This window comes from Rhinolophus sinicus, linkage group LG03 (genome assembly GCF_036562045.2).
Source record: "Rhinolophus sinicus isolate RSC01 linkage group LG03, ASM3656204v1, whole genome shotgun sequence".
NCBI classification, from domain to species: Eukaryota; Metazoa; Chordata; class Mammalia; order Chiroptera; family Rhinolophidae; genus Rhinolophus; species Rhinolophus sinicus.
This window is the reverse complement of record NC_133753.1, coordinates 146,652,827-146,676,334: the sequence shown is the minus strand read 5'-3', so window position 1 is coordinate 146,676,334 and position 23,508 is coordinate 146,652,827. Positions and strand designations below refer to the sequence as shown.

Here is a 23,508-nt window from a genome sequence, read left to right as displayed (position 1 = left end):
TAGTATTACTATAGAAGAAGATAGATTGACCAATGAGTAGAATAGAGAGCCCAGCAAGGGACTTACATGAGTATAGAATATTATTAAATGACAGAATCAGAAGTCAGATCAATGTGTTAAAGGAGAACTGTTAAACGGAGCTGCACAAAAAGTATTTATCTAAATTAAGTTGGATCATTATGTCAGGCTAAAAACAAAAAAAACCCAAACAACTCCAGACAGATTGAGGGCCTAAATGTCAACAACAAAAATTTTAAATTCTTGATAGAAAATAGAAGTTAATATCTTCTTGAACTTGGGAAAGGAAATATTTCTAAACAAGAAAAGAATGATAAATTTCACCATATTAAAAACCCCTGTTCAATGAAAACACCTGAAAGAAAGCAAAGAGACAAGTTACAAACTGAATTTACATTCACAGGAAGTGTTAGTGTAAAGTTGGGATGATTTGTTCCTCGAAAGTTTAGTAAAACCATCTGGGCCTCGTGTTTTCTTTGTGGGAAGGTAATTAGCCATAGCCTAAGTCTCTTTAATAGTTGTAGAACCATTCATAGAACTGTGATTTCTTCTTGAGTCAGATCTGGTGAGTCATTTTTCTAAGAGTTTGTCTATTTCATCTAAGTTTTCAAAAATTATTTAATAAAGCTGTTACGACATTCTGTGATGCATGCATATATCTATGTTTATATATATTAGTATATTTGTTGTTGCTGGAAGGTTTTTAACTATGAATTCAATTTCTTTAGTAAATGTGGTACTATACAGGTTATTAATTTCTCCTTGAGTGAACTTTGGTAATGTGTGCCTTTCAAGAAATTGGTCTATTTCTTCTAACTTGTCAAATTTATGGGCATAGAGTTGTTTGTAATATTGCTTTATAATTTTTAAAATATATGTAGATTTATAGTGATGTCTCATCTTCCATTCCTGATATTGGTAAATTGTGTCTTCTTTCTCTTTTTTACTTGGTCAGCTAGAAGTTTATTAATCTTACTGATCTGTCTAATGAACCAGCTTTTGGTTTCATTGATTTTCTCTATTGCTTTTCTGTTTTCAATTTCGTTGATTTCTGGTCTTATCTTTATCATTTACTTTTTTTTGTTTGTTTTGGGTTTATATTTGCTCTTTTGCTAGTTTCTTTAAGTGGAAGTTTAGGTCATTGATTTGAGGCCTTTGTCCCTTTCTCAGATCCGTCTAAGCACTGCTTGAGCTGCATGCCATCACTTTTGGTATGTTATGTTTTAGTTTTAATTCAATTCAAAACATTTACTAATTTTACTTTTGATGTCCTTTAGACCCATAGATTACTTAGAATTGTGTTACTTAATTTCCAACTATTTGGGAATTTTCAAAAAAATATATGTTGTTCATTTCTCATTTAATTCCATTATGATCTAAGAACATACTTTTTTAACTTCAATTTTTAAGAAAATTGCTGAGGTTTGCGGCCCAGAATATAGTCACTCTTGGTGAATTTTCCATGTACACTTGAAAAGAAAGTATTTTCTACTGATGTTGGCAAGAATGTTCTATAAATGTTCATTAGCCCAAGGTAGCTGATAATGCTATTCAGGTCTTCTGTATCCTGTATTCAGGATGATAGTGACATTAGGTGGACGGAGTGGGGACCATAGTTGGATGTTGGGTTATGGTTTATTTACATAGTGGGTTTAATTATTATAAAAACAAACAAATAAGGCATGGACCAACAGTTAGAATGTGTTGTAACCCAAGGATTTCGATTACTATACCTTAAGAAAAGGAAAAAAAGAAGGAATTAATTTTTACTTTTGGAGCTTTACATTTTTTACTTCCAGATAAAGAATTACTAACTTAATTTGGAGCCTGAAAAGACAGGGAATTCCCTTTGACCTTGGGCCCTAAATTTTCTAAAGGGACCCCCAAAATGAAGGCTGCCATGGGTGAAGGGTAGTGGGCTACTGGGAAAACAGAGGAAGGAGAAGTTAGAGAGGTGGCCAGGGCCAGCTTACGTCCAACCTGTAGGACAAGATAAGGAGTTTGGATTTTATTCTGAATGATGAGAAGCCACTGAAGGGCTTCAAGTAAGAGAGTGATAAGATCAGCTCTACATTTAAAAAAATCACTGTGCCTGCTATCGAAGGGCACTATAGAAGGGCAAGAGAAGACTCAGGTTATCCACGGAGGGGGCTTCTGCAATAGCACAGGTGTGAGATCATAGGTAATAGCATTGGAGACAGAGATGTCATAAAGTTCAGGGTGTAATTTGGAGTTAGATCATGACATAAAGAGTAAAATCATTGACATCATCATGATCACCACCATCGCCACCACCTCTGACAAGTATGAGTGTTATTTAGGTACCATGCATAGGACTTCACAAGTATAATTTATTTTAATCCTCAAAACTGCTCCTGTGTAGTAGGTGCTATTATTAACCCCATTTTACAGAGAGGGGATTGAGACTTAAAGAAGTTAATTTGCTTAACCAGAGCATGTTTATTGATGTTCAGATTAGTTATAAGGCAGAACTTTGATTTTTTAAGGAGTTGAGAAAAAAAAAAAAATTAACGGCTGTTAAATATGGCACAAAAATTGATGGAAAATGATTTGTCAGCAAAACACCAGGAATGCTAATGGTTGTAGTTGTTAAGATTAAAGTATTTTTATTATAACTTGCAACCTGATGTATCCTTTGGTTAGTAGAGGTATATGCAAACCGATAGACACTTTGTCACAAAGAATCCTGTTTGGTAGTTCTTGAGATGTTGGAGGAGTGGGGTTAGGAAGGAGAACTAGTAATAGTTTCCCTCTTTCCTAGTATTTCCTTCCAAGCAGAAAGAGTTAAATTAGTGTAACTTCTATTTTCTCTGCTAATTTACTCATTCCAAGCCAGGTAAGGAGGGGTAACATCTGTGGTAAGTCTAGGAAAAATAATCTAGGCATGTTCTGCTCTTCCTTTTTCCCTTTTAGGGACTCAGCTTGCTTCCTGAGCACACATTTCCTATTTCTTCTGGGGCAGGTTTCTTTTCCCTATTGAGAGTCCAGTGCTACCAGGATAGTCTGCCATATCTGTCTTCTGGGGAAAGGGGTTCAGTTACAGTTCATTTTCTTCCTGCACTGAACTTTGCCCTCCACTGTGGTCTTTCACAGTAATAAAGGTGGTATTTGAGTCTCTACTTGTCTCATTTATTGATTTATTTATTTATTTTAAATACATATATTTTTAATTTTTCAATTACAGTTAACAATATTATATTAATTTCAGGTGTACAACATAGTGATTAGACATTTATATAATTTGTGAAGAGATCACCCTGCTAAATCTAGTACCCATCTGACACCATACATAGTTATTATGATGCTATTGACTATATTCCTTATGGTATAATTTACATCCCCACAACTATTTTGTAACTACCAATTTGTACTTCTTAATCCCTTCTTTTTTACTCGTCTCCCCCAAACCCCCTCCCATCTGGCAACTATCAAAATGTTCTCAGTATCTATGAATTTATTTCTGTTTTGTTTGTCCATTTGTTTTGTTCTTTAGATTCCACATATAAGTGAAATCATGTGGCATTTCTTTTTTTCTGTCTGATTTACTTCACTCAGCACAATACCCTCTAGGTTCATCCATGTTGAAGATGGCAAGATTTCATTCTTTTTTATGACTGTGTAATAATATTCCCTTGTATATATGTATCATGTCTTTTTATCCATTCATCCATTGATGGAAACCCAGGTTGCCTCCATATCCTGGCTATTGTAAATAATGCTGCAATGAACATATGGATTCACATGCCCCTTTAAAGTAGTGTTTTGGGTTTCTTTGGATAAATTCTCAGATGTGGGATTACTGGGTTCTTTTTTGCCTCCTTTTATAGCCTTTGTTTCAAAGCCTATTTTGTCTGGAGTAAGTATTGTTACCCCAGTTTTTTTGTGTGTTTTTTTTTTTTCATTTCCATTTTCATGAAATACCTTTTTCCATCCTTTTATTTTCAGTCTGTGTGTCTCTTTTGATCTGAAGTGAATCTCTTATAGGCAGCATATGTCAGCGTCTTATTTACTTATCCATTCAGCCACCCTATATCTTTTTGACTGGGGCATTTCATCCATTTACATTTAAAGTAATTGTTGATAGATATGTAGTTCTTGCCATTTTATTATTTATATTTTTCATCCTAAAGAAGTCCCTTTACCATTTCTTATAATACTGGTTTGAACTCCTTTAGCTTTTTCTTATCTGGGAAGATCTTTATCTGTCCTTTGATTTTAAATGATAGCTTTTCTTCATAAAGTAATCTTGGTTGTATGTCCTTGATTTTCATCCCATTGAATATTTCATGCCAGTCCCTTCTGGCCTGCAAAATTTCTATTGAGAAATCAGCTGACATTTTTATGGGAGCTCCCTTATAGGTAGCTAACTGCTTTTTTCTTGCTGTTTTTTAAGATTCTCTCTATGTCTTTAACTTTTGGCAATTTAATTATGATGTGTCTTGGTGTGGGCCTGTTTGAGTTCATGTTCTTGGGAACACTCTGTGCTTCCTGGGCTTGTGTGTCTATCTCTTTCACCAGGTTAGGGAAGTTTTCTGTCATTATTTCTTCAAATAGGTTTTCAATATCTTGCTCTCTCTTTTTTCCTTCTGGTACCCCAATGATGCGAATGTTGGTATACTTGATGGTGTCCCAGAGGCCCCTTAAACTAGCCTCACTTTTTGGGATTCTTTTCTCTTTTTTCTGTTCTGATTGGGTGTTTTCTGCTACCTTCTAAATCATTGATTTGATCCTCTGTTTCATCTAATCCACTATTGATTCCCTCTAATGTTTCTTTATTTCAATTATTGTATTCTTTATTTCTGACTGATTGTTTTTTAATTTTTTTTAATCTCCATTTTTATATTTTCTATCTCTTTGTTGAAGTTCTCACTGAGATCATTGAGTATCCCTATAACCAGTGCTTGGAACTCTGCCTCTGGTAGATTTCTTGTCTCCATTTTGTTTAGTTCCTTTTCTGAAGCTTTGTTCTGTTCTTTTATTTGGGATATGTTTCTTTGTCTCCTCATTTTGGCTGCCTGCCTCTGTTTGTCTCTATGTATTAGGTAGAACTGCTATATGTCCTGGTATTAGCAGAGTGGCCTTATGTAGTTGGTGTCCTGTGGAGCCCAGTGGCACAGTTTCCCTGGTCACCTGAGCTCGGTGCTTCAGGTGTGTCCCTTGTGTGGGTTGTATGTGCCCTCCTGTTGTAGTTGAGCATTGGTTGCTGTTTGCACATCAGTGGGAAGGATTGACCCTCGGGCTGATTGGTTTTGAGAACTGGCTGTCACTACACTGAAGGAACTATAGTGTGTGGACTGACCCTATGGACCAGGATTCGCTTTAGCAGGTCTCTGGTGCCTTCCCAGTCTGCCCTTTGGGTGTGTTGTTTGTGAAGGTGGTTGAGTTGTGCTCTGGTGTGGTCTGAAGCTGGCCACCAGGTGTGTTGGTGCTAGGGCCTCTTGGGTGGGGCTCTGTTGCAGGCAAAGGTCAGCTGCTGCCTGTGGCCACTTGGTATGAGCTGCAAAATGATCTACAGATGTTTGCCACTTGCGCTGGGTTTGGAGGTTACCTGAGAGAGGCTAAGGTGTGAACTAGTGCCAGCCTTGGAGCTGTATAGCAAGAGGTATAGGGCACACTGAGGCCAGATGCTGCTTGTTGGGGTTTGTGAAACTTTGAGAGATTTTAGGAAAGTCTGCAGCATGTGCCACGATAGGCCAATTGTATGGAAAAGCCACTGGAAATGGCTTGGATGGGCCCACAAGTTGGGTGAGGCAGGTTCTCAGGGAATCATCAGGGCAGGGAAAACAGTCAGGTTGATGGAGACTCAGCTATAGTGTCTGCCTTTGTCTGCATGCTGGGAGCTGAGAGCACTCAACAAAGGAACAATGATTTCTGCCGGTACTTCTATCAGGGAGAAATCTGCCCCTCCAGCCCTCGCCTTGAAGCCAGACAATTCAGTTCCTCCTCGTATATCCCTGGCATCTTTTGAGTTGCTACCCCATTGCTGGAGCTCAGAGTGAGTGAGTCCGTCAGTGAGCAAGTCCATGTGTGGGTCTTTCAAGAGGAACGCCTGGGACTGCAGCAGTCCTCCTTCTCACTCAGCAACAATCTCCACTGGTTTTCACAGCCAGAAGTTGTGGGAATTCCCTTCTTGGCAATGGAACTCTGGGCTGGGGAGCCTGGTGTAGGGCTCACTCCTCAGAAGGGATCTCTGCAGCCAAGAGATTGCTCCTGATTTTTAACTGCCACACTTGGGTGTGGGATCAGCCCGTTCTGCACTTCCACCCCTCCTTCCAACCTCAGTGTGGCTTCTGTATGTCCTTAGTTATAGGATTTCTGTGCAGCTAGACTTCAGGTGATTCTCATCGATGGTTGTTCTGTAATTTAGTTGTGATTTTGATGTGGTTGTAAGAAGAGGTGAGCACAGTCTTTACCTACTTTGTCATCGTGATCAGAAGCCCTCAGGTCTCTACTTGTCTCACCCCTTGTTTTATTTCTGTTGGTTTAGCACTGAGGTGGGGCAGTAGGGTATTGTTATTTGACTTCTCTCAGACCCCTTCCCCTCTCCCCAATTAGGAAGAAAGATTGGTCTTCATAAATTAAATCAGTTGATGAGCAGATTTGGGTCAAGGGTGATACAGATTCTTTGTTCTGTATGGAAGAGAAGTTAACTTTTTAGGGAGAACTGACTTTTTAGGAAGAACAGCCAAAGGTTTTAACAATGTTACCAATTGATATTGGATTAGTTAGAAATAATGTCTAGTGCTTTAAGTGTAAAAATTGAGGCTTTAGTTGCTATGGAAATGTGACAAGTTAAAATAACAGCTTTAAGTGAGAAAGTAGATGCACTAAGGATAAGACGGATGATTACATGCTCTGTATAACTATTAGTGATAAATGTTGAGTGCTTCATTTTGCCTGATTAAATTATTAAATACAATTTTTCCTCTATCCAAAATGAATGAGATCTCTTATCCTTTCATTCTAGCTACACTTTTTGGTGCAGTGATTATGCTCATATTTATTTCAAGGTGAAACTAAAGATATATGTATGTAGTGCCATATAATCTTACTAATATTCAGGCCTGATCTTTAAAATTTGCTATAACTAAACCTCTGTGTAGGATCTAGGGTGAATTGACGATGCTGTTCTTTGATACCCTTTGAGAAGTTCCTGGAAGGGAATTATCATTCTAATACGCATATTAAGTTATTCTCCAGGTTTTCTCTAACTTGGCTGAGAACCAAACAAAAGAAAATGAGCTTCTATTTCAGTAGGTGCCTTTGAGTTATAAGAAATGAAAGATAATTTTTCTCACTAGGAAAGGAAAGATACTTTTATTCAATCAATGGAATATTAAGTTTTATAATCTCATTCCTTGGAGAGGTTTAAGAATCTGATAGACAGGCTAGATTTGTGCTGTCTACGAGTTCAGTAGGGACCAATTGATCTTTGGTGATGGGGAATGACTGGAGGTCACTCTTGAAGCTTTTGCATTCCACAGTGAAATGATTCACCAGGATTATTTCTGGATTATTTGAATGTAATAATATGCAAATTATTATAATATGTATTTTTAAATTCCTATAAAAGTAAATGTGAAAAATTTTGATCATTGCTTAAAGAATTTTAAATATGGTAAAACAAGATATTTTTTTCTTTGAAAGGAAAAGAACAAAAGGAAAAAGGAGTAGGAAATGGAGGAAGAGAGGAAGAAAATAAGGGAGGAGTTCTGAACAGGAATAGTTTTTCCATTTATTTAAACCATTACTTTTTTTGCTTGTTTCTGTTTTGAATAAAAGTTTTATTCCATCCAGAAGATAGTCGTCATAAGCACTTACATAGTTACATATTATCATAATACATGAATCAAAGTATTTAAATTCAAAAATACGTCAACAAATCTAAAAATCACAGTAGGTACGTTAAATAAAATTCTATCAAAAATTGTCAAATTTAGTGCACAAAAAATGAGCATGGAGAAAATCTAAATAACATAATTAAACTAAACCATTACTTTTTTAATCTTGTTGTTTCTAACAGTCATTACTGATTATGAAGATAACCCAAATGAATGAATCTGTAACCAGTTTATAGATACGTCATTTTTCATACTATGGAATAATGCCATGTTTCCCCGAAAATAAGACTGGGTCTTATATTAATTTTTGCTCCATCAGGGCTTATTTTTTCATATACAACAATGTGCACTTATTCAATTACAATCATGTCATCTTCTTCTAGAACATCGTCATAACATATTAAATGCCTCTGTCTGGCTGAGATCTTAACTAGGGCTTATTTTCGGGGTAGGTGTTTTTTTTTTCTTCGGGAAAACACAATGTGCACATGTGCCAGTGAATTTTAAAACTTACTTAGGTTTTAAGATAAAGTTTCCAAATATATGTTAATTATTTAGCAAACAACATCTTGGATTTTTACGGAGTAGTTGTATACAATGCTGTCTTTCAAACTAAGTGTGATTTTTTTTTTTAATTTTTGTCCAAAGAATCCATTTTGTCTTCTTATAAATGATGGCTTAAAGCATAGGGTAACATCAGATAGCACACATTCTCAACACAAGTTTTATTTTAGTGAGTTATAACTCTAACTCCTGTCTGTTAAGGTGAGGACCCTGCAGGTGCCTGGAGAGAGCATTTTTGAGAGTGCTGGAGTCCTTTCCCTCCCTAGGGCCCAGGTCTGTTAGGGCCTCCCGGACCCTCAAACCTCCATTCATAGTCCATGCCTGTATTATTACACTAAATTTGTTATTTAGAAATCCCTTTCAATAAAGTTTCTTTTGCATTACAAGTAATAGAAACCCATTTCAAACTGTGTTAAGAATAAAAGCCCAGTTAGTGGAAGGGCACTGGGGTAACTCACCTACCCCAGTAACAAAAGATGCACACAGACCTCATGACACGGATCTCACTGGTTTGCTACGGGAAACATCCCAAAGGTATTTACACCAGCAAAATGTGTTCAGATTTCTGCACATCATTGGGCTGGAACCTTCTTGGGGATGAGGACTGGGTCTTTTTTACCTTGTATTCCTGGCATCTCTAGGACATGACCATCAACGTTTGTGCAATGGGCAAATTTATGAAAGAGCAGACTTCCTGTCTCAGTTTAGCTTGAGAGCCAAGAATGTAAATATGTGTCACGAATTTGGCACATTAGCCATGTTCCAACAAGTCAAAGGGGAATCTAAAGTAAGAAACATTAACATTTAAATTAGAAGCGCTTATAACTATTTTATTTACTGGCTTGATTCTAATCAACTCAGAAGTTGATTTAATGAAAATTGGTAGAAATCGTAGCAGCAGTTAGGCTCTGAACTTGATAAAGAGTCAGCATTAGTCTGGATGCTCCAAAGGAAAAGAACCAATAGGAACTATTTATTTATTTATTTAATTATCCATTACTTAATTAATTACAGGACTTGGCCTTGCAGTTATGGAGGCTCAGTAGTCCCAAAATCTGCAGTCAGCAAGCTGGAGAGCCAGGAGAGCTGATGGTGCAGGTCCAGTCCTAGTGTGAGTCTGAAGGCAGAAGAAGACTGATGTCCCTGCTCCGGGACAGGTAGAGACAATGAAAGCTCCCTTACTCCATCTTGTCTTCTACTCAAACTATCAATGGATTGGATGAGGCCCACTGACATTGGGGAGAGCAATCCGCTTTACTCAGTCTATTGATTTAAATATTAATCTCACTCAGAAACATCCTTCGAGACACACACAGAATGATGTTTAACCAAATATCTGGCCACCTCATTGCGCAGGCAACTTGACATATATAAACTATGACAGAGTCCTACCCCTCCACGAGAAGCAAGAAGTACATACTATGGTATTTTGCTAATGAACTGATGTAACTTAGGTTTTGTCCATTTGCACTTTCAAGCTACTACTTTTGATGAACTACGTGGATTAGTTGATTTTTCTAGTTACAGTTGCCTAAATATTTAGGCCCTGGGAGTCACAACCATGTGGCATGAAGTGGGAATTAATGATGTGACATTTTGTGGTAGATTTATTCATTATTCTGTACTTTTTATTGAGCACAGACTCAGACCGGCAGCATTGCAAGCGCTAGGTATATATCAGCTAATTAGACACTGTCCCTGCCCTTGTGGAGCAGGTTTTCTGGTGAGGAAACGCACTGTAAACAAGTAACAAGAAAATAAATGTCTCAGTACAAATGGTGATCTATGCTATGATGAGAGTGAGCAGAATGCAGGGTGAGTTAGAGGAGTGATCCTACGGAGGGAACGATATGTGTAGAATCACTAAGGTGCAGATAAGCTGGGCACGTGGAGGGTGTTGAGGAGCTGAGTACAAGCCAGTGTGCGGGACCATAGTGGTTTGAGAAGGGCTAGTGTAAACTGAGGAGAGAGACACCAGCAAGGGCTGCATCATGCAAGGCTTTGTAGGAGGTCGGTGGATTTGGATTTGGAATCAGTGTGCAAAGACCATTCTAATTGATTTCAGCAGTTGACTACTGTGATTTTCAGTCTGAGAACATTTGGATGAATAGAGACTGTGATCTGTTATATCCCAGTCAATGCAAATGCTAAATGCTCACTAAGGCAAATGTTAGAATTATATTAGATCCATATCCCCCCCCCCCCGAGAACACAATTCCTTGTGGTCATATTTGATTATGGGAAGACAGATTTTGATATTCAAAATTTCAGGTAACATTTCATTTAGTAATGCACAGTAAATCAGAAAATGAAGCAAACCCAAGGGATTTTCAGTTGAAAAGAAGGCAGCATGAATATATAACTTTCTGTTCTCTTATGGAGACTGTTGAGGGGGATATTTTGCATGTGTCTGTGAGTAAGTCAACTAACTTGTGAGTAAGTCAACTAACTGTACTTTGTTCTGAAATATCTTTAGGATGCTTGTATCGTGAACAGCCTTGAAAGATAGAAATAGTGTCTTTGAAGCAAACGGCAGGTGAAACTCAGAGTTTCTCTCCTGAACTGAAACCCCCTGCTCAGCCATCTGAGCAGGCAGGTACCGTGTCAGGCAGGTGACATACAAGCTCTCTATCGTATTAGCATTTTTTGTCTCTGCTCTTCTCCTCTAAAGTCACAAGATAGCTATTCTCAGATAATCACATCTCAACTGTGACTTCTATTCTTAAATACATCTGTGAAACCTTCTAGCTCCTAATTATTCTGCCTTAAATATTTTTTAACCAAGTGGGAGAAAATTTCAACAGAAAGAATGCTATATTAAAATTTTAGGATCATCAAGTCATAAAATATGTTAAAGTGGTACTTGATTTCAAATAAAAAGTTTTACATACATGTGTCTACCTGAAAATATAACCGAAACATATTTCCATGACAGATTGTTATATAGTAAGCACTAAGGGACTAATACTAAGATTTCTGAGTGTTCACAGAACCATTGTTATCACAGTACAGGATTGGCAGGGGCTTGGGCTCTCCCCCTCTTCTGACCTGGGATTTGAGGAGCCACGTGGTTAAACACTGCTGCTGCTACGGGGGGCGTGGGGGACCGTGAGGTATCACTGGGACAGCAGAAAGAGATGTTCTGTGTTTGCACTGTCCAGTGCAGTGGCTGCTGGCCACATGTGGTTACTGAGCACTTGAAATTTTGGTTAGCCTGAATTGAGATATGTATATATTATACACCAGATTTTAGATTTAGGATGGAAAAGGAAGGTAAAATCTCTTGTTAATAATTTTTAAAATTAATTATATTTGACGTAGTATTTTAGAGGCATTAGGTTAAATAAAATATATTATTAAAACTCATGGCACCAGTTTGTTTTTACTTCTTTCAATGTGTCCACTAGAAAAATTTAAATTACATTTGTAGCTCTCCTTGTATTTCCATTGCACAGTAGTGTTCTAGATCCTTGCTAGTCACAGGGCCGCCTTCAGGCCAGCAGCGTCAGCAGCGTCTGGAAGCTTGTTGGAAACAAAGAAGCTCCTGTCCCACCCCAGACCTACTGAGTTAGAATTTGAATTTTAAGAAAACCGTACGTGATTTGTATGGTCATTAAAATTTGAGTAGCATAGAGCCCCTAACCTAGGATTGCCAGATTTAGCAAATAAAAATACAAGATGTCCAGTTAAATTTGAATTTCAGATAAGCAACAGATGATTACTTAGTATCGCATGCCCCAAATATTGCATGGTGCATACTTATTATTAAAATTATTTGTTGTTTATCTGAAATTTAAATTTAACTGGGTATTCTGTATTTTATTTGACAGCCCTGCCTAAGACTAAACTCCTGTCCAGAACTTTCTTGCTTTTAGAAATTCCACAGAATCAGGGAAAGAACAAAAAACTAAGGGGAGTGGAAGGGTAGAAGTCTGATGAAATGAAAGAACAGAAAAGAAAAGGAAATAAGATGGGAAGTAGGAGTAAGATGGGGCATGGAAATGTCACGTTGACAGTGACCTTTTCTATTTCATAGTTTTTATTAGTAACTTCCTTATCTCTGCATTCCTCCAGTTTCCCCAGTTATTGTCCTTTAATCTCATTTTCTATAAGGCTCCCAGGCGCCATGTTAGAAGATGGTGTGTGTGTGTGTGTGTGTGTGTGTGTGTAAAGTGGCAGTGAGGAAGGGGCGTGTCTCCTTAGGGTCAAGTCCCCAGCCTTCCTATAATCCATCATCTCTGAAATGTCACTTACAAATAGCACCTTTCAGCTCTCAGTACTTTGCCTTTAAAGAGATCAAGATGGTTCTTTGCCAAAAGTGCTGACATTTATTTTGGAGGATTTTCTTTATTGTGGCATTTGAATCATATGTTTTTATGTAAACTAACTCTTGGGGATTTTATTTTTTATTTTTATTCGTGCTTTTTAGGTGTGTGTGTGTGTGTGTGTGTGTGTGTGTGTGTGTGTGTGTGTGATGGGATTGGAGGTTGATAATGAAGGAATAACAATAGATGTTCTTTATTTAGCCAGGCATTGAAATAAGAAAAGACATTTATCGCTGATATTTATTTATTCATTTATTAAAAATTTTATTTTATTGTGGTAAGAACACCTAACATGAGATCCATTCTCTTAACAAACTTTTAAGTCTACAATAAAGTATCGGTCATTATAGGTACAATCTTGTACAGCACATCTCTAGAATTTATTAATCTTGCTTAACTGAAACTTTTTGCCCATTGACTAGCAGCTTCCCATTTGCTCCTCCCCCCCAGACCGTGGCAACCACCATTCCACTCTTGGATTTTATGAATTTGCTTATTTTAGATACCTCATATAATGGAATTATGTTGTATTTGTGACTGGCTTATTTCACATATTGCACATATTGTCATATATTGCAGAATCCCCCCCCCCTTTTTAAGGTGCAGTACTATTCCATTGTATGATTATGTCACATATGATTATGTCACATATTCTTTGTCCATTTCATCTATCAACAGGTACTTAGGTTGTTTCTACATCTTTGCTGTTGTGAATAATGCTGCAGTGAACATGGGAGTGTTAATATCTCTTTGAGATCCTGATTCCAATTCTTTTGGATAATTACTTATAAGTGAAATTGCTGGGTCATATGGTAGTTCTATTTTTAATTTTTTGAAGAATCTCCATATTGTTTTCCATAGCAGCTGTACCATTTTGTATTCCCACCAACAGTGTTCAAAGGTTCCAATTTCTTCAGATCCTTGCCAACACTTTTAATTTGTTCTTTTGATAATAGCCATCTTGACAAGTGAGGTGATACCACTTTGTGGTTTTGATTTGTAGTTCCCCAATGATTAGTGACATTGAGCACCTTTTCGTATACGTGTTGGCCATTTATTTGTATGTCTTTTTTGGAGAAATGTCTATTCAGATTTTTAACCTATTTTTAAATTAGGTTATTATTTATTTATTTATGTATTTATTTATTTGCTATTGATTTGTAGGAGTTCCTTATATACTTTAGAAATTAACCCTTTATCAGTCATTTTCTGATATAACTCTTTTGAAAATATTGCCTCTTCTTCTGTAGGTTGCCTTTTCACTCTGTTGATTATTTCCTTTGCTATGCAAAAGCTTTTAAGTTTGATGTAGTCCCCGTTGTCTATTTTTGCTTTTGTTGCCTGTGCTTTGGTGTCATATCCATGAAATCATTGCCAAGACCAATGTCATAAAGCTCTTCCCCTATGCTGTCCTCTAGGTGTTAAGTGTTTAATCCATTTTGAGTTGATTTTTGTGTATGGTGTGAGATTAGGGTGCATATGGATATTCAGTTTTCCCAACACCATTTATTGACGAGACTGTCTTTTCCCCATTGTGTGTTCTTGGCATCCTTGTGGAAGAGCAGTTAACTGTATGTGTGGATTTATTTCTAGGCTCTCTATTCTGTTCTGCTGGTCTCTGTCTTTATGCCAGTACTGTACTAGTTTAATTTCTCTAGCTTTATACTGTATTTTGAAATCAGGAAGTGCGATGCCTCCAGTTTTGTTCTTTCTCAAGATAGATTTGGCCATTCAGGGCTTCATTTAATCTTCACGAGAGTTCTTTGAGTTAATTACTTTTGTCCCCACTCTGCAGATAAGGAAACTAGGCTCAGGAGGAAAAGTAACTTGCCTGATAATCGGGTAACTGGTCAGGGCTGGGGCTGGGATGCACTCAAGTGCTGTCTGACTCCACAGCCAGTGCTCTTTACTGGTACTCATGCTTCTCAGCAAATGGGGAGTCATGAATGCAGCAGGAAAATGTGAACTAGGACACATATATAAAATTAGGTCAGTTTCAGGATTTTCATTCACCTGAAAAATGCATGTAATAATACATATTTCTTGAATTTTTGTGGAGAATTTAACAGCTCCCTGAAAAGCAAAATCAGATTCTTATTAAGCGTTAGCATATCAAAACAATGCCAATTTCTAAAAAGAGCTTAATTAGCCGATTTTCTATAAAAATCTGCTGCATAATAATCTTTCATTGAGATGAGTAATCAAATAACTTAAATAGACCCATTGGTTTCACTCTATACTCCAAATTAAGCAGTGTCAGGTCTCTCCATCTTCCGCCCCACATAATACATCCTAGGAAAGCTGCATTTTTAATTGGTTGACTATGTTGTCAGTCACATGGCATGAAAAGTACTGCCTCTGCTCTGTTTGCATTTATGAGTTAACAGATATGCTTGGTTTGAAGAAACGGATTCATTTCTTAATGGAAAGAAAAATCTTGTTTAGTTTTTCACTTATTTTTTTATGCATGGGATTTTCACTAATGTTGAACCAGATACTTGGCAGGAAGAATGTAAAGTGAGTAATTGGATATTTTTTAATGCAATGTATCTGTTAACTTCAGTGCAAATGTGAAATTAGGTGGTTCTGTAATTTCTTTATATTGTTGCATACCTACATTTATATATAATTCAAAATAGATAATGCTAGATTAGATCATTCAGTAACTACTAAAATCACTGAACTAGAGTTTATAAATAAGAGATAAAAACATAGTCTTTATTATAAGAGGGAAGCGTTATTTGTTCAAAATACCCAAAAAACAATTGTATTATGTACCAAAGTATGTATCTGTGAGAGAATGAGTCAGGTTTCTTTTATACTTATAAGTACATATTCATTTCACAGTTTTTCCTGCCATTATTATGTGAGAAGAGAGTAAGGGAAAAAAATTTAAACCTCAGAAATTTATAACTTTCCTCCAAAGAAAAAGTGTTAAATCATTTTAACTGATATGAGATGGTAATTGTGTGGAGTGCATACTATTTAAAATTAACAAGCAAAAATTTTTTTCTGTTTTTCTTTGTCCTTTTGGTTTCTTTCCATATCATATAAGGGAACATAAGGACATTTATCTATAAGGAATAATATTCAGAATCTGAATAACAATTAACTTATGTCATATCTCCTAATTATTTATTATGTGCCATCTCAACAAATATAACAGGGAATTTAGTGTGAACACAACAGACAGCGGCAAGCAGGATGATCTGCCAAACTTATGTGAAAGAATCTTTAGGTCACCAGCTGATAAAAATTATAAGCACAGGTGTTTTTTATTTGTTTTCCCTTATTGTTTCCAAATCAGTTAATACTTTCCTTCAGGTTCACTTTCTAATAATAAGTGACCTGTATTCCTTAGGTGGTTGAAGCTTAGCAATGTTTCCTCACCTGGTTTGTGCAGAAATAACTGATTTGTATATTAGTACACTGGTAAAATGTACTAAGAACCATAAAAATCCCATTTCTCCTTTTGAAGCAAGGTTAATGTTTAAATAATCTTAGGTTCAGAAGAAACCCTAGAAATCACACAAATCAACAATCATTTGAATCTAATAATATATGCTAATTCATCATGAAGGAAGCAGAAGTTGCTGTTTTATGAATGTTCTTGCAAATCATGGATCCGATATTAAAAATATCTTTTAACTCTTTGAGTCAATTCAAGGTTCTTAAGTCTCTAGGAAGGACGAGTGTATTTTAAGCCTGATAAGTTTCCTAAGCGTGGAGAGAGTAGGGTTCAACACTCTTCCTTTACATATTCCTTCCTCAATTTGGGTTTATGCTTAAACAAAAATGAAATCTTTTTCTCCTTACGTGGCATCCTGTGTGATCTCCCATTTCCAAACTTCCCTTTCAGAGTTTGTTCATTAATTTGTTAGTTCATTCATGGATGTAACACATGTTTTTAATATTTGGTACTTTTAAATAGCTGGGCACTTTGTTAGGTGCTGGATCTACAATGGTGTGCAACACAGATGTAGTCCCTGCCTTCATGGACCTTTAAGTCTAGTTGAGCAGAGCTCATTAATGAATTATATTATTATGAATAAACTGTGAAACATGCTGTGAAAGAAAAGTATGGGAGACTATGAACACATATAACGATGATCTCAACTAGTCTGAGTAACTAGGGCCAGTGTTTGTGAGGAAGTGATATCTGATCTGTGATCTGGAGAATATGGCGGAAATAACTAGGATGTAGGGGGAAGAGGAGAACATTTCAGGTAGAGGGACCAGCAGGTGCTAAGACGGATCAGGGAAGAAGCATTCAGGAAATGTCGCGAGCGACTGCTAGGTACACAGTCTGTGCTGCAGTCTTTTCCTGCAAGTCAGTGGGACTAACCTACGAGAGACCCTTGGTGTACCCTGGAGCCCAAGCTCTCGGTGGATAACCTGTCTCCATGGTAGCTGTGGGCATGAGTGAGAACCGAGCACACAAGTTCTTATGCCTTTCACTATGCTCTTTAATCACACAAAGGGCTGCAGCAACTTCGGCATCAATAGCTACATCACGCCATAATCATAAGTAAATGGTAACAAACCAGTCCTAAAGTCAATCAGAATCCTGGTGGAGTGAGGAAGGGTGGCTGGCTGGCCTGGGAGGTGGGGCTGGCAGAGAGGTTCGGTCTGAGTGGAGCGGAGCAGAGTGGAGGGTTCCCCGAGCAGAGTGGCAGTGTGGTTACCACTCAGTCGAGACCGGCTCTCCAAGCTGTTTAAGTCCTGGGTTCTTAAGGACTTCAGTGGAGCCATGTGACATGAGTGGCATGCCCTTATCAGTCCTCACAGACATGTTTCCTATCAGTCCATGCAGCTGCAGCTTTGTCCATCTGGTGGCTGTTTACTTATATAAACAAGTTGTTTATCTTCATGGGGAATTTCCACAGCACTCAATGTCCAAGATAGAGTTATTCTTGCTCATACGAAATGGAGTCACTCTGACTCATATAAAACCACATTTTTCAGGGGTGCTCTACACAGGGAACTAAAGAATGCTAGTATAGCTGAAGCAGAAAGGGAAGAGGTAAAATGAGGTGAGCATAGCTGGCAGCCTGGGGTCTTTCAAGGGCCTTGTACGCCATGGTGGGAATGTGATTTTCCACGATGGAGCTATTTTACCTTCACCTTCATGAAGGCACATGTGGGAGATGAACACCTGGTAAATAAAAAATATGGCACCAGCCACTGCAAGCCTAGGGCTCTAGATTCCTTTTCAGGTATTGCAGCGATCCCTTTTTTTAGAAAAGAGTCTGAACATGTAGTTTTAAAAATAATTAAATTATAAAAAAATTTTTAATTACTTTTAAACCTACTTTTCTCAGTGTTCACACACATAAGTTTAACCCGATATATGTTTTTAAGTTCTTGCTTTAGTATAGAGATTATGTAGTGATACAAAAATGCGTATATTTTGTCTTTGGTTGAGATTATGGCTTCCCATAAAACCTTATTAATTCAGGCTTATGGGTGTGGACAAGGCCTATCTAAATTATAGTTTATGTAAAAAGGAAGTATAACAGCATTATTGTATGTTCATGACTATAGATTCATTGAAAAGAAAATAAATCTATGTTGTCTACTAAAAGGTTTTCATTAGTAAATACATGTAAATTTTTAATTAGTGGAGCAAAGTCTCAAGCTAAGCATATTAATGATATGGTGGCTCATTCATTCATTCATTCACACACTTTTATTCAATAAACATTAAACTCTTGTGCTAAATAGATATTTCCAAATGACTTGATAATTTTTTGTCTTATTTAGGTAAAATAGATCTCATAATTTTCTTTTTTTGTTCATTAAGATTTAAAATTGAATACTGAACCCTGTGTCATGAAATATGATTTTTGAATAAATAAAGTTCAAATTGAAGAAATTTAAAAAATCTGTTTGTGTATGGTGATACCAGAAAGCTTGAAGCTCCTCAAGAAGTGTTGTCTAGGCATTAGTGTTTCTTTCATATGTTCAGTTACTTTTCAACTTGCATTATAGAGCTTGGAATTTAAATAGATAGTGATCTTTTGGTTAAAGCATATCGCTATTATAGTTATATGATTACTTTGATCAGAGCCTCACTTTTACTATCCAGGAAATTAAATTTCTTAGAAGTTTTAAAGTTTTACCTTTACATTTAGCTCTGTGATCCATTTTGAGTTGATATTTGTGAGATAAGGTACTTGTAACATTTTGGAGCCTGGTATAAAGAAAATGTCCTATTAGCTTCTAAAAATAAAAAACAAGAATCATGCAAGGATTCAGAAAATGTATCTCTCACACCCTTTCACAGGAAGCTACGCCAGCAAAGTAAGGGAGAAAACCAAGAAAGAGGAAAGCACAGGCTCTAATAAACAGTGGATCTAAGCTAGATGATGGCGACACATATTTGGTGGGGAGTGTCTTATTTTTCTGTTTATATTTGTGTATGTTTGCAATGTTACATGATAAAAAGATGTGTATATCTTCTAAGTTGGCAATTTCACTCCTAGGAATTTATCTTAAGGAACTTCTCAGGGGTATGACCAAACAATCCACAATAAAGTTCAAATGTAGTATTGTTTATTAATTGTAAACATCTTAAATATTTAATACGAATGTGGATAAATAAATTGATACATTTGTATGTTATAATACCACATGGAATTCAAAATTATGTCGGAAAAATATGTAATAACATGGAAAAAATATTTGTGATATATTTTTAAGTAAAAAAATTGTTTCCAAAACAATGTTTATAAAAATCTGTTTTTAAATTTTATAAAAAGGAAATTATATGTGGTGTGTGTGTGTGTGTGTGTGTGTGTGTGTGTGTAGAGTGAAACACTGGAAGGATATATATTATAACTTATAATTTTCAGAACTACCTGTCTGCCAATTGAGTCTGTTTTTTCAATAAAAAGGGTTGAATTTTTTTGCTTTAGTATGTTAACAGTACAATGTATCATAAGATTTTTCTGTAAAATATTTTATTTATTTGAAGAACATATATTACTTTTTAAATCATAAATTCACTTTTAAAAAGTGGATAGTTTTGACAGGGTAATGTTCTGCTCTTCTACGCTGGGATGTAATAAACCCAAATATCCTCCTTAAAACTTCATGTAGATTTTGAAATGTAGCTATTTATTAAGCATCTTTTTATTTTATTATGTTCTCATTTCAGCTCTCGAACACCTTCAAGTAAAGAAGTGACTATAAAGAATGGTAAGGCCTGTAATTGTTCCTATGATTCTTTGGGGGGTTGAGGAATGGTTTTGTCTGTGACGGTCTTCCCGAATACTGGTGCTTGCACCAACAGTCTGTCATATGAAAATCTCTTAAACTAGTGTATTCTAAATTATGAGCCAAAAGAAGCTCAAGCCGGTATATTTCACAAGTCTGGCATATTTCACAGTGCTTAGAATATTATTGTCACTGACCTACATTAATCGATCGATAACATTTACCCTTTGTACTCATGTCATTTATTTTACAGATCAACAGAATAATGGAGATATGAAACCAATCCAGAATTTCACAGTACCAACCACACAGGTATGAATGTGTTAGGAAGCTAGATTGTATTTCAAAAAATTTAAAACACATATCAATCAGGTCAGAGCCACTGTGAAAATATAACTGTTTCTATTAATAAATAAAATTCTTGCTTGAACTTTGAGTGGGGAAATGTATCACGGTAATTTTATAGTTGAGGAAAAAACTAAAGTTTCACTTGCTCTTGTAAATTTTCATTACAATTCCAAACAGGATTACTGTAGTACCACTTTATCTTTGGTTTACTGGCAAGCTTGGATTGCTGCTGCCTGTTAAATTTCTCTTTCATTTGTATACACTGGAGTAACTGGTATGGAATAGTTGATCTAGATAAGTGGATCTTCTTTCAGGTACAGACCTGCCTTCGTGACCTCCAGAGTCAGGTACTGAAGTGCGTTGTCTCAGGCTTCCTGGAAATCAGCAAAGGTTTCATAAGATGTAGGACGATGTTAGACTACCTTGCTAGTTTATGTATATGAAATGACCTGGTGCTGCACTGTCCAAGACAGTAGCCACTAGCCACATGTGGCTATTTAAATTGAAATTCAAATGAAATAATGTTAAGTAAAACTGAAAATGAAGCTTCTTAGTCACACTGGCCACATTTCCAGTGCACAATAGCCACATAGAGTCAGTGGCTGCTGCATCGGACACTGCGGATACAGAACATATGCAATACAGAGTGTTCTGTCGGACATTAATGGGATGGAGAATTATGCTTGATTTCTAAAAACCTCCTGTTTCCTTTGTTTAGAATGTTAATTTCTTTGTTTAAAGTCCTGCATTATTTGAGGTCTTAAGATCTTATTTTCTGACAAGATTACTACCATTAGTTTCATGGCATGGTGCATTTTTAAAAAATAGACTTTATTGTTTTTTTGGGTAGTTATAAGTTTACATAAAAATTGAACAAAAAGCATAGAAGGTTCCCATGTACCCCTTCAATCCCTAACACTCCAATTTCTCCTATATTTAACATCTTGCGTTAGTGTGATACATTTGTTAAAATTGAGGAGCCAATATTGATACATTATTATTAACAAAAGTCCATAGTTTACATTAGGATTCACTCTTGTGTTGTACATTTTATGAAATTTAACAAATTCGTCTATCCACAGTATTACACGGGATTCTATAGCATATAATACTACAGTGTTATATAGAGTAATAGTTTTCAAGGCCCTAAAAACCTGCTGTGCTCCACCAGTTCATCCCCTCTTTTTTTTTCACAATTCGTCCTTTCCCATTTTGGGTGTGTTGTGAAACTGGGTTTATGTGCCTTTCAGGTACACCTATCATTTTAGGCTTGTTATGATCTGGTCCACTCATCTTCTTTGCCGCACAATAGCATGGACTCTGGAGCTAGAGAGACCAGAGTTTCAACAGGTTGTGAATTAGACCTTTTACTTCCAAGAAGTCTTTTGTACTATGGAAACTAATTTATCTCTTAAATTTTATTTACTTGGTTAATTAGGCCCTCTACTACAATCTGAGCAGACAAGAACATTTAGAAGAAAAACCTTGGAATGCATTCAGCCCTCATAACCCCATTAATGTCTCCATGGGTGGAATTCCCTGTATTCTCTTCTGGACCAAAAGAATAACAATTAAATTTAAGAACCAGACCTGGCTGGACCTTACAGATGAAGCTTTTGGCCAGAAGGCAACAGTGGATCTTCATAACTCAAATTGCAGTGAAGAAAGTGCCATGTAAGTTGACCATTTCGCTGGAGGAAGCCCTTGGAGCCATTTTAGTCTATTAACTGGATGGTCCAGTTTTCTGTCATTTCAGAAAAAAAAAAGTATGCTCCTTTGTACATGACAGAGACACACATCGTTGAGGAAATGTTTAATGTCTAAAATGGAAGGATAAGTCAAAAATTAATTTTTAAAATTTTGTTATTTTTTTCCCCAGTAATTTTCTTCAGATCACTTTAGCTGATTGTTACATTACCTGGTGGAAAATCAGGCTTGAAACTGAAGGTTCTCAAACTCATTCTGAGAAAGAGAAAAGGATTCCAGGTGTGTTATCAATTCCAAATGTGAGGTGTCAAAGTACTTTTGTCCACCAGGGAGCAAATTACATATCACAGAGTAGAGTCATACATATTCTAGTGGGTGAAACAGAGATGGCTGACTCTAGTCAGGGCAAATGTTTGATTCTAGGGAGTGTTCTGAAGTTGTGGAACAATATTTGCAAATGGGCAAGTTTACCTTTGAACATCCAAATTTCAGAGAATTTTTTAACATGTTTCAAAATAAGCAAATTAAACAAATATCCCTTTCAAAGAGGAAACCAGTTTCCAATGCCTTTCTTTGCTTTTCAGTTGTCCAAGAGAAGTTTTTTGCTTGTATTTGTTTTGGTCCAGTGGGAGGAAGTCTGGCATGTCCCACTTTCTATAAACCTCCTTGGTTTCAACATTTGCTGGTATAATGGAGGCTTTTGGAAGATTCTGTTCTGGCCTGGTTTAGATGGGCAGAATGCTTTGTATAAACCACAGCATACTGTGTGTGTGTGTGTGTGTGTGTGTGTGTGTGTGTGTGTTCTTTTTATATGTATGTGCTTTGGCTGGAAATACTTTTTTATTTCTGAACTTCTCATTTAAAAATTCTTGATGATGGGTAAAAATGGATTCTATTAATATAAACTTGCAAGTTATATTACAAGTTTTACTATTTTGTTATGCGAGATAACTATCTCTTGTTAGGGAATTAGGGAATTGTAAGCATAAGCACCCAGAGTCCTCCCAGATTTATTTATTCTGTTACAGCACAACTATCAAAGAGACTCCAGCACTGCTGAGAACGCAGCCTTTTTTCCTCAGGCTCTAATTAATTCCCTACAGGGCGCTTTATTTGTGGTCAGCTGTGCAGAGAGGAGCTGATTGCCTGGGGCTCATCTTGCCTGTCCATAGCTGACTGACCACCCTTGATTCCATTTATCCTGATCCCAGAATATCTGTGGGGAAGATCAGGGCACCAGAGCTGTTTGCTGGACGTTAGAACCTTGAAGATCATGGGGAGCCCAGAGATAGAAAGTGTGAAAACTTGGCTTCTAGGCCCAGCTCTGCCAGTGAGCTCTGTGACTACACACGCTGGAGCCACCGTAGGGGCATCATCTGTGAGAGGGAGATGATGGCATCTATCATTTTTTTCAAAATTAAAGTTTATTGGGGTGACAGTTGTTAGTAAAGTTACATTGATTTCAG

At 36.7% G+C, this 23,508-nt stretch overlaps 1 protein-coding gene across 6 annotated transcripts in view; it reads left to right on the top strand.

Annotated features, from left to right (window-relative positions):
• The window catches only part of LOC109455057 (V-type proton ATPase subunit S1-like protein), a 43,375-nt gene that overhangs the window by 3,525 nt on the left and 16,342 nt on the right, over nucleotides 1–23,508 (top strand). For 3 of the 6 annotated variants that reach the window (XM_019746360.2, XM_019746362.2, XM_074328764.1), the window contains exons 1-4: nucleotides 15,145–15,286; nucleotides 19,929–19,969; nucleotides 20,241–20,299; nucleotides 21,774–22,009. In XM_019746360.2, the coding sequence (XP_019601919.2) occupies nucleotides 15,159–15,286; nucleotides 19,929–19,969; nucleotides 20,241–20,299; nucleotides 21,774–22,009 (464 nt within the window). In that variant the 5' untranslated portion in view covers nucleotides 15,145–15,158. Of the gene's footprint in view, nucleotides 1–15,140; nucleotides 15,287–19,928; nucleotides 19,970–20,240; nucleotides 20,300–21,773; nucleotides 22,010–23,508 lie in introns of those variants that run through there. The other 3 variants (XM_019746364.2, XM_074328765.1, XM_019746361.2) reach the window with 2 other exon arrangements.